We start from the raw sequence: 12,564 nt of genomic DNA on the forward strand, positions 1-12,564 counted from the left end.
GATTTCTTGTGCTCGATTTCGGTCAGTTATTGTCAAAAGGGCTATCACTCGTCTCAACATTCCAGTGACAGATGATATTGTAATGGCTATTCCTATCTTTCATACTTGAACTTCATTGTGTTTGATCCTTTGAAGTTCAACTTTGTTGGAACTCTTCCAAAGTCTATGCTCAACTACGTTCCAGTTGATAATGTTGTTATCAAAGCTTATAGAAAGAAGCATGCACCAGGTCCTCTTCCTTTGACTGTTGAAATGATAAAGGCCATGGAAGAAGCCAATAAACCCAAGAAATGCAGAAAGCAAAAAACGAGGGTTGAACCTTCCGAGCCAGCTCAAACTCCGAAAAAGAAGATTAAGAAGGCTTCTCGCAAACCACGATCTCCTTCTCCTGTCGCTCAAGAGGATTCAGACTCTCTCACTATTTCGGAGATTCGGAGGACTGAACAAGTTCAAAAGGAAACTGAAGACACTTCCGCGACTTCGCAACGAATGATATCGGAGCCCATTCCTACTCAGTCTACTGCGAAGGTATCATCTTCTATTTCTACTACAGATCCTTTACCAGATGAAACATTTCATGTTCCTTCTCCTCCCCCTTCTCCTACTGCTACATTTACACTAATCTCTACACCCATCACCATAGCTCCTTGTCCAAATGTATATGTTGGGATTTCACAACAACAGATCTCAATTGCTCACACCACTCCACTATACACCGAAACTACCGCAACAACAACCACTACTACGAGTTCACCTCAAGTAACTGTCAATGTATCTGATACGGGGGCAGGTGATTTTGGTGTTACAGTCGGTCAGAGTTCCACCCCAGACTCGCCCTAAAGGAATGATGATCCTGATACGGTTTTTGGTGATGATCGTGATGATTTTCAAGATTTCCATTACATCCCATTAAATGTTCATCAGGAGAGTGATGATGATGATGCACCAATGAAAAAAGGGCAGTTCAAGGACCTCAATCAAAAATTGGATACTCTGTTTGAGTCGTCCAAATCTTCGTCCAACTGTGAGTATTCTTTTGAGGCTCACAAAGCGTTAATTGAGACTCTCACCAAGGAGCATGCCAAAAGTCTTGATGCCTCTACAAAAGCAGTTGAAAATTTTGAGAAAAATGTTAGGGATACGACCGAAAAGTCGAAAAACTACTTTTTGATGTGACTCAGTTTATGGCAGAATTCCGAAAATCTTCGAACCAAAATACTGCATCTGCTAATAAAGTCATCATCAGTCTTGGCGCCACTCTTCAAACGGATAAAGAAGCTTTATCTAAGGTTCGTTCAGAATTCAGGGTGGATAATGCGGAGAGGAGTGCTTCCATCGTTTCAAAGATTGAGAAGCTACAGACAGATCTTGCTACCGAGAATAAGATCATGGATAAACTCGCTGTGAAGCTTGAAAAGGTGAAGGTTCTTTCAGTACAACTTGCAAATGCCAACCAGCAGCTTGATGCTTTAAAGTCTGAAAAGGCTGTTCTCAAAAGTTGTGTCGCAGATGTCAACCTTTTCTTGCAAAATCTCATAGAGACTCGTGACTCGTTGCTCACAATCTCAGTTCAACAACATCTAGCTAACAAACTCAAACCAGTATTCTCCATGCTTAATCGTATCGAGGGTGTTTTAGAATCTGATGCTCTTCCGAAACAAGGGGGAGAAGCTAAGAAGACAACTGGTGAAGAACCTAAGAAAACAGCTGGTGATTCTAGTGAGTTCGAACACAAACCAAAGCCATACACAAAAGATCAAAAGGGTAATGAAGCTTCTACATCTAAAAGCAAAGGAAAATGGTTGAAGATGATGATGAAGAAGAAGAAAATTTATATGAACGGTCAAAGCTCAAAAGAAAGTCTCGTGAGAAAGAGCTTGATGAGATTGAGTGTGTTACCAAAGAAGCTGAAGCAGCTGAAAAGGAGGCTCGTGAAGCATGGGTCATACTTAAAACTTAGAAGGCCCTCTTCCCTCCTTGGTCCATGGAGCGGATTCTGAACGAGGCCATTGACAATCCGAGTATTCACTGGTTGGAGCCAGTTGTCTCATTCGACCTGGATTACTCTTCAGAATCTCAACTTGATTTTCCGATCATTCCGAAGGCATTCATGTTTCGTTGTTTTGAGAAGATTGAGAAATCTCCTGATTCAAATAATGATGTTAATCACATGCTTTTCTCATTTTATCTTAAGCATGGAAAGCCCCAATATCAAACATGGAGTTCGAAGAAGATTCCCGAAATGAAAGATTTTGGGCCAATTGAAACAGAGAGCTTCATCAACGTTCGATTCAAAGCAGTCCGAGGAGCAGGGAGTTCAGTCTTTGAATTCACTCTTGCTGACTTGCTGTGTCTAAATCCATATGATTGGATTTCTTTGTTCACTCTTTTCTCCAAAAATAAATAGATGTTCGAACCAATAGTGGCACATCTGAAGAGAATGTTAGTCTCTTACATTCAAGAAATTGGGAAAATGGATGTGGAGATTGTTGTTGTGTTAAGAAAGAAACCAACTGTGCAACCTAAGGAAGCTCCGAATGATATCAACAAGATGAAGCTGGGAAAAATCCGAAAGGATAACTGGAGCATGGCGTTTCAACAGCGAGAAGGCGAGAAAGTTCAGAAGTGCTTGTTCTCCTTACCAGACAAGCATCTCTATTCCACATCTTGTCTGAACTATGTTTTGGGGATAACAGACAAATGCAAAGCGAATGATGCAGCGGATAAGAAGTGCTTCACATACATGATCAAATGGTATATCGTAGTTCACAACACTTTGCTTGGATTAATTCTGAAGCTGTTCAAAGTCCATAAACGTCACCACATTGAAGAATCTACCTTCCTTGATTGACACAAAATGGGAGATTGTTGGGATAAATAATGTTGTGTCAATTGTTTTGTATTGAAATAGTCCATAATGTAACGGTTTGGTCCTGTCCACTTTTCTATTAAAGGATCTATCGATCTTAAGTTTATTGTTTCAACATTGTAGTTGGCATGAGAGTTCTTGCATCTCTGATGGAGCCAACCTGTAAGGTGATTTGGCTATGGGGGCCGCGTCGGGGGTTAGGTCGATCCTGAACTCAACCTGTCGATTTGGTGGTAACCCAAGTAAGTCTTCTAGAAATACGTCGGGATATTCACATACTTGCGGTGTGTATTTTATCTCCTTTACCTTGCTCTTTTTATCTACTATGTGAGCTAAAAAGGCGTAATATTTCTTGTATAGATATTTTTGAGCCTTCATGCAAGAGATTAACCTTAGGTCTTGTCCCGACTTATCCCCTTAATGGTCATGATTTCCCCATTGGGCAGGGTCAATCGTACCGCCTTCTCGTAGCACAGGATCTCAGGATGGTGAGGGGAAATACAATCCATACCTATGATAATGTTGAAGCTTACGATAGGCATAGGCATGAGGTTTATTTGAAATGCATGGTCGTTCAGGGTTAATATGCAATCTATTGGTATTTTAGTAGTGCTCTCTATCTGGTTGTTTTCTACTTCTCCTTCGTATGCTACATCTAACTTCCTAATCTCATGGTTTAAGAGTTGTTTAAATTTTGGAGTTACAAAACTTTTATCGGCACCTGAGTCAAAAGTATTGTAGCATACAAGTTATTGACAAGAAACGTATCGGTGACCACTGATGGGTCTTGGATAGCATCCTTGTTTCCAATCATAAATGCTCTTCCGCGAGCATTTCCCCCCTTTGCCCTTCAGCTTCGGGAAATCCCACTTGAAGTGTCCCTTCTCACCATACTCATAACATGTTCTTACTCCTCCATCCCCTGATCCTGTACCAGTTTTTTGATTTCCTCTAGTACTTGCCAAGTCCTTACAGAAAGGAGTGGTATGTCCCTTCCTGTTGCATTTAGTGCATTGAAAACACTCCCCGCCATGGTGTCGGTTGTAACACAAGAGGTGTTTCGCTACATAGTTCTTCGGTGGTATTGGTGTTGGAGTTGGATCTGTTGCATCATAGACTTTCTTAACCTCCTTTATCTTTGATTGATAAATTGTCCCTAGACGCATGTTGCTGTATGTGCCTAAATCTCTCTAATTATCTCATCAGTGAGACCATCTGCTGATATGACATTTAGTCACCCACTCACACTGATTGTTTAGCATTGTCTAAACTTTCAAAGTGAGATTGCCTAGTCATGATCAGAAAAATTGTTATAAGGTTTGGTGTTTATTTTCTTGGTTAATAGTTTCTTACCTGACTTTGTCCCTGAAAGCATGCTTGTCGTATGCATCAAGTCTCATGTTCTGCTGAAACATCGAACATTACCCAGTGGCTTATCCCGATTTATTGTCATCAGCGTATGAGATAATTTTTTTTGGAAAGGGAACTTCCCTAACGAGGGTTTCTGGGCCAGATTTCGCGCACCGACTAATCCCCCGCTGCAAACATGAAGCTTTGTCTCCTGCCCTGGAGTCACTGCAGGCGAACCTTATTGGCCACAAGGGTTGAGTGGTGCCACGATTTGAACATGGGTCAATAGGTTATCCACCATATCTTCCACATGCCTTACCAAGTCACCACAACCTAATGTCAGGTCTTTAATTGACAAAGGGTTCCCTCTTTTCTTCTAATACAGAACTTGATGATTCACTGTGTAAAACCACACACTGATAAAGTTTGAAAGTCTGTGCCGATGATTAGACCATGTATCGTAGTTTATTACACGCATCAATCCACTCTTACCATTTTTCTTCTTTAAAGCTTTATTCAGCGTATGTGTAACGCCCGCGATTCTGGCTAAGCGTTATTATGATGATTTAATAGTAAGGGTCAACAATTGCAACCTATTTTGAAGTATTGAAGAAGAATTATTTGAGTATTATGTGATTTACATGTAAATAATGTGCAATATACGTGCTTATAACGATATAATAAAATAGTAATAAAATACGCATCTAAAATAAAATAATAACTAGATCCAATATCTTTGAAGAAAGTTGAAGTAGTCGTAACAAGGATTCTGGAGATATAAGGAACGCCGAAATCTGACTTATAACAAAGAAGTTATGACCCGTCGAACTTTCGCGATTAAACCGACCCGGCTCCGCATATCGTTAAAAGTAAAATTTTGGCAAAAATACTTTTTAGCCTTAGAAATTTAAACAAAATTAGTAGTAGACATTAAATCGAGAGCATACATATAGAGAACGTCAAAATCTGACTTCATTTGAAGAAGTTATGATTTTTCGAAGATTCAGCATAACAGTGTAAAGCTCGGAAATCGAATTTTAGATCGGTCAGTTATTAGTCGACACAATCTAAATGAGAGTGGAAGATGTCATTAATAGGAGCTCAACGATATAAAGACAGTCGAAAACGGACGTTGGATAACAAAGCTATGAATTTTTAACGGACTTTAACTGTCTAAGTTTGTTAAAATATAAATTTAAAAATAAATTCAAAATTAACCGACAAAGTCTAAACGAAAGTTGTAGATCTCGTCAATAGATACACGTGGATATAAAGAACATCAAAACGGAGCTCGTATGCGAAAGTTATGGATTTTACAAGATAATTAATTTTCGGATTAACAAAAGGGCGACATGTGTCGCGATCTGGCACCCACCTTTCTCCCCACGGCTTGCCACCAGATGATGACACGTGGCACATTACGCCCAACATAATGGCTATGTACGCCCCACGTAACCCATAAAAACCCATTACGCCCCGCGTACTGGGCACTGGCCAGCTTATAAAAATAACTCGATTTTTACTCGTTTGCTCAAACCATTCCATTTTACTCTCTACCAAAGCCCCCAAGGCCTCAGTGTCTTTCTCTAGCACTTCCTAGGTGTTAGTAGTGAAGCTCCGGAGCACTAGAAATCCCCGAGAAATAGAGCTTTTGGTTTAGAAGTTCTTCCCGTGTAGAGTCCGGTTTCTCGCTAAACCACCTGTGAGTTGCGTTATGCTTACCCTACTTTATGTATAACTTATGTTTAAGTTCATTATCATTATTATGAACCTATAAAAAATATTTATCAGTGATTCCAATTCGTTATACTGATTGATCTACTTATATGGGAGATGTGTCTAGAATTGTCACGTTGGCTTGGTTGTTGGATTTCAGAAAAGCTATACGCAGAAATGATCTTGCCTCCCAACTGTCCTGCCTGGCTAATCCTTACTTGATAGATCTTGAAGTAGACTTTGAATTAATGATGAATCTAGACTAATAATTAGTCGCAATAAATATTAGACTAAGAGTTAGTGATAATGAAACTGGGTTACGTCAAAGGAAAAGACAGTTGCTAGAAGCGAAGCGTTGTCCGAATTTCGAGTCGTCACTTTAACAAGCGAGTGCATAATTATTTTCATCTTACATATAGATATGAAGTATTTAATATAAATTACATGCTATATGTGTCTATTATCTGTGTTCTTGATATCTATGTTGGATGAGTAGTTTATACATGTTTTACTTGATTTAAATTGTATATGTATTTTATACCTATAATTATGTTGGGTAAAGATGGGTAGATGAAAGATAATATAGATGATGAAAGATGAAAGATGATATAGATGATGAAAGATGAAAGATGAGATAAATGATAAGAGGCCTTGACTTTAAAGATGATCCAGTCGTCTAGCGGAGTATAGATGACGACCACAGACTATTCTAGACAGTCTAGTGGAACGCTAGCAGGCTTGCAACCTGTAGGTGTTTTTGAACTAAGTGTTCACAAGGTGTACTCCATCCCCCTCATGGTTGCCTTACTGAAATATATTGTTGAGGAATCCCCTAAGCATTATTGTCTATCTCGAAGATACTCCTTAGGATAGGTCCCTTTAATTAGATGCTTTAGGGACAAAAAGTGAGGATAACGGGAATGGGTAATCGGGTTGAATGATTTGATGAAAATAAAGAATTTAATTATTGTGGGTTGAAAACCTTATGTGCTCACCAGGCTCCCAAGCCTGACCCACTCAGTTTCTTGTATTACAGGTAGTGGCACAAAAGCATAGGTGTGATGAACAGATGAGATATTTATGGATTATAGGCCAGTAGAATAATAAATGTTTGTAAGGCCTATACTATTTCTATTTATGCTTATGTATTGTATTGACAATGAAATCCCAATGTTTTTAATATAATTAAAATAGATTTCTTCGGAAATGCTTCGGTAATATCTTTATTCTATTTTTGGGAACAAATTCTGCAATATTATTCTTCAAAAGGATACTCTGATTTTAAATAAAGCCTAAACAAATCGGTATTTTCTGGCTGTGAAATTGGGGATGTCACAGTATGAAACAATACGCTGATGAGAGCTTGAAAAATTTGTGTTGATGGTTAGCCTATGTACCGCAGCCTATCACACGTACCAATCCATTATTGTCATATCTTATTCTTTTAAGTTTTATGTTTCAACGTATGATACCAGACGCTGATGAGAACTTGATAAATCTGTGCCGATGGGTATATCATGTACCGTGGTATATTACACGCACATAACCACTCTCGCTCTACGAAGCTTCTATCAAATAAGTTAATATTTCAACGTATAAAACCATACGATGACGAGACTTCACAATTCTATGTAAGTGATCTACTATTGCAACAACACAATAGTAATCCTATGTTATCCTTTAACGTTATTTGATACTTTCTTTTCATTTCAGATTACTTGTTGTCTTCTTTAAAAAATGTAAAAAAAAAAGGCAATATTTATTGATGTTGTCAAAAGGGGGGGGGGGGGAGAGAGAAATGTTTAGTTATGGTAGGTTGTCACTTGATCATTAATACAATAGTAAACACTCTTGAAAGAAGGAGGTTATTTATCTGGGGGTGGGGGGGGGGGTGGGGGGCAAAATCTAAGAGGGAGCATAAATCAACATTTTACTTCAGATGGAGTAGGTTCATTTATTCTTTTATTCTTTATTAGTTTGGTTTTGACATCATCAAATAGGGGGAGATTAGTGGGACACATATTTATATACATTATAATTATAGTTTATCTTCTCATTGTAGACAGTCATTCTTGTCTATGTGTAAATAATATAACTTAGACAAGTTGATCTGTCAGAGTTTGTTTAGTTAGTTAATCTGAAGATATGTTGATGGAAGATCATATCTCGAAGACTGAAGATCATCTCCTGATGAGCAAATGACCCTGAAGATTCTATCAGCACCAAAGGCATTGAAAGTATTATCAGCACGAAGACACCATTCACTGAAGACTGATCAGTGTGTCCAGACGCTGATGTTCTTACACTGATGACACATTCTTCAGGTGATACACTGATGACACACGTTAATTCTTATTCTCTCTAGTTGAAGCTGAAGTTGATCAGCGCGACTCCATGACGCTGACGCTAGTTGAAGCTGAAGTTGATCAGCGCGACTCCATGACGCTGACGCTGAAGCTAAAGTTGGTCTCCCTAACGTTGACGCTGATGCTCTGATGTGCTAGAGCTGATGTCTGAATCTGGAGCTGATCAGATTTACTTGGTGAAGAGGTTTTATGAAGATCTGAACTAATCTATATACTAGATCTACTCTTATCTTAGAAGATTCAATCTCATCAAATCAGATATTTGACTTAAACGAAGATTTGGTGAATCTACAGAAGTTTTATCTCCTAGATTTAGACTATGATTCATACCAGCCTCTTTCATTAATTGAGAGTTAATGATACGTACTGTAATCTGAGAGTTTGAGTTTCTGTAGAGATAAATCTGAGAGTTCTTAGATTGTACTCGTTCTCTTGGTGAGAACATTTTTCATTGTGAAAACCCGATAAATAATAATGATTCTTTTTTGTCAAATACTTGTGTTATTATTTTGCACTTCTATTAGATTCATACACAAGTGTTGGGGTTTGGGACCTTCATAGATTTTAGTGTATTGATGAATATATCATTAGGTATTCGATGTATTTTATCTAAAAAAAAATTCAAATCCGACTCTTCTATCATAATTAGCAATCTAGTTTGTACTAATATAGAACAACCAAACATATGCATAGTTTGATGATGAATGAATCAAGAACCAAATGAGAAATATGACACTTAACATCATCATCCATGCATACATGATAATATGATATAATGATACATTACATACAAAAAGTTGCCTTCAAAGTGGTCAATGTCAAGAACCTCATGTTCTTCCACCGACAAAGCCTAGTCGTCAAATAAGTCATCCATGTTCTCATCTTACCTAGGATTCCACAAAACCCCATGTTATGCATATTCCGGAATGTTCCATTTCTAAGAAGAGAGTTTCTGGTTCCTTTTCTTTGCAGTCCTAGCAAGAGCATTACATATTTCCTTCTTCCTTTTGGAAGCAATCGTTCTTGTAGTGTTTGTTGGTTGGGTGGGACCCACATAACACTTGGCTTCATTCGCCTCATCATTCTTCTTGTGAACTTTTAGAAGAGCATCTTTTACTAAATACTTTAACCTCCATAAAGTCGATTCACTCTGTTTTATCATATAACACAAAATTGTTTATTTTTTGGAGCAAAGGGTAAAATGGTCATTTACACAGTTCATTTTACCTGAGAATCAATATCAAGGTCAACCTCTAGAGCTGTTGAGTTGAAACCCGGATTATGTCGAGCCACAATATCGAGTGCCTTGCTAAGATCCTCAGGACACAAATGAGTCAGAGCTATCCCAAGGTTTCTTTTGTCTTCAATCGACATTTTCCTGAATATATATTTTATTTTATTTTTTCAGCTTCCACATGTTTGTTACACCTGACTGACAGATTGTACTGTGTTTGACATTCATTGGACAGGGACTGTGACTGACGTACACAGAAATTGTATTTTTTTGTCCTACCCAAAAAGATGGGACAGGGACTCGCTCTTGATCTCTCTTTTCTGAAAAAGACGAAAATAGCCCTACAAACCTGCATTTCTGAACAACAGTCTCTCGGAGATCTTCCAAGTACATATCGGCTTCATAAAGCTGACATAAAATAAATGTCAATTAATGCAACTTTTACTTTTCTGATGCTATAATATTAATTAATACACAAATAAATAAAAACTCTTTTACCTCGTTACAAAGTTCTCTCGCTATTTTAGCATGAGCAGTCTCCTGAGCACGCTGCAGATTCAACAATGCTTCTACTTCCTCCTCTTCTCGCCTATTTTCCTGCTCATATAACATAAAAAAATTTTAAGAAAATGCAAAAAATAGCATTGGCAACTGTAATAATTACATTTACCTCTTCGGTAACCCTTGGTAAAAACTGAAGCCATTTCTCTTCAAACTTCTCCAACAAAGTTTTAGCCATCATATGAACATCACTTTTATCATCATTATATTTCATGGCATTCTGAAAAACCAATCTCACATCTGAACATATATCACGAACATGTTTATATTCTGTCCCATCTTTCGCCTCCATTAGATTTTTTATTGTACTGAAGTCCATAGGCCTGTCAATTACCTAATGCAAACATTTTTTTTAATTAAATATTATAAATCTATTTATGATTTATTTATATTTATGGGTGTTAGTGTTACCTCGTAATAGTCACGCAATCCAAGACCTTCAACATCTACAGGTTGCATAAATGGCCAGGCCCACTTGTGTTGTGTTATCTGTAATAATATGATTATGGAGTATACACTAATTAAATTTGCAATCCGAAAAGAAAAATGCATTCTTGAAATTATTTTTCTATATTATATAACCTGACGCAAAATTGAGCCAAATTGTCGCATAATCTCTTGCATTCTCTTAGCAGCAACTGCCTCTCTGCGTGCTAAATCTTGTTGGTGTTTCTTAAATCCAGGAATATGTTTTCCCTTTTCTTTATCTTTCACAAATGAGGTTTTTTGAGAAGCATTAGATTGTTTTTTGCTTGAGTTCAAGTAGAATTGCTCAACCTCATTTACTCTTTGCTCAAGCTGCAACAAGAAAGCATAAAGCTATAGATGAAAACACATTCAATTCAATCACCAAGAGGACAGGGTATACATAGAAACGCCATAATTGAATTCAACCAACAAAAACTAAGCATAAATGTAAGTAGATGTGAAATTTACATTCAAAATACTTGTAGATCAAGTAAGAAAAGATCCATGTTTCACCTTCTCAACCCTGGCGAACAAATCATCTACTTTATGCCCTATATCATCCACATTAGCAGCATTACTTTCCTCCATCTTCTCTACCCGATCATCTCCAATATCCATGACCAATTCTTCTTCCATTTCCTTCTTGCTGATACAAAAAAATTAAGTAAAAATCCACACAACCATTCTTAGAACAAGTGTTGCAATAATTGATACAATTATCAAATAGATCTTATTCAGTACATGAATTGCAAATATATTTTGGAATAGAAATTAGAAAACGAAATTAGCTTAATCAATTTACTTAATATCGAACATAGCGATGTAATTGTGCATAAACTTGTTCGACTTAATATTATGATGTTTATTGCGATAATTAATACAAATTGAACTGATAATGCCACAATTAACCACGATTCTGATCATACAACAGCTTGCACGAAAAATAGAAAGAGAGATTTGTACCAGAACAAATAATCGAAAGATGAATCAGCGGGGTGGGAGAAAGGGAGAGAGATATGTTACCTCAGCTTTGCAATCTTACGTCGCCAGCGCAAAAAAAAAGGATGGATACAGGCGGAAAGACGCCTCAGTCACTACGCGCCGGTTAAGAACGAGATGCCGCCGTTAAGATATGGAGAAAAGTGTCCGGCCGGGAAGTTACTGACGAGTCAAGGGAGTTTGGTGTTAGAAGCCGTAGAGGTTTTTTCGCTTGAATCGATTTCTTGACGACTAAAAAGACAAACTAAATTTCATCCACCTTCAAAAGACCCTTGTTATTACGAACATGTGTTTTTTTGACACCAAAGTGATAAAATTATCAATTTGGCCCCCTTTTATCATTTTTCTCTTTATTTACTAAACCAGGGGAATGTCTGCCACTTGTACAAAATATAATAATATAATTAAAATAGGGATATATATGGTATTAAAATTATTTTGTCATTGTTATTAACAAGGTTTTTAAGATGTGCAAAGTTTAAACAATAATTCTTTAGAGACAAAATTATAAAAATGGTTCATGTGGTTTTTCCTTTTATGTGGTTAAGGTCCAAACGTTTGAAAAGTTGTAGATTTGATCATTTTCAACAAGTTTTGTTGTGGTTTTGGTCTATCTTCCGTTTAGTTTAACTAGTTGGTTGTAAACTTCTTTAAAATGACAATTTTACCCTCAATGACCATTTTCGCAGTTTTGTCTTTTACCATACTATAAAGACCATTTTTGCATATATTTTTTTATTGAAATATAATATATTAATAAATATTATTGTTAATATATAATATTATATATTAATAAATATTGTTTTATTGGATTATTAATTTATTTTAGTTAATTCTTTTTTTGGAGTAATTATTTTTTATTGAATTATTATATATCATAATAAATATTATATTATGGGATTATTTCTGGATCAAGCCTTAGTGGGGTACATGTACGTGAAGATCATGGCATATAACAATTGGTGTTTGTCGTGCCCGTGACAATGACGTCAATTTGTTAA

General features: G+C 36.9%; 1 protein-coding gene across 1 annotated transcript; it reads right to left on the reverse strand.

The window, feature by feature from the left end:
* Positions 1-9,006: 9,006 nt before the first annotated feature.
* Positions 9,007-11,775, reverse strand: LOC145141181 (transcription factor GTE6-like). Its single transcript, XM_079074500.1, has 9 exons — positions 11,588-11,775; positions 11,078-11,210; positions 10,679-10,894; positions 10,508-10,585; positions 10,206-10,430; positions 10,034-10,132; positions 9,885-9,943; positions 9,529-9,679; positions 9,007-9,451 (listed from the first exon to the last, which is right to left on the reverse strand). Exons 2-9 carry the CDS (start codon positions 11,198-11,200, stop codon positions 9,239-9,241), a joined length of 1,164 nt encoding a protein of 387 aa, XP_078930626.1. The 5' UTR covers positions 11,201-11,210; positions 11,588-11,775; the 3' UTR covers positions 9,007-9,238.
* Between the last annotated feature and the right edge of the window lie 789 nt (positions 11,776-12,564).

The sequence above is a fragment of the Lactuca virosa genome, chromosome 9, assembly GCF_052849685.1.
Source record: "Lactuca virosa cultivar CGN04683 chromosome 9, Lactuca_virosa_CGN04683_v6, whole genome shotgun sequence".
Taxonomy (NCBI): domain Eukaryota; kingdom Viridiplantae; phylum Streptophyta; class Magnoliopsida; order Asterales; family Asteraceae; genus Lactuca; species Lactuca virosa.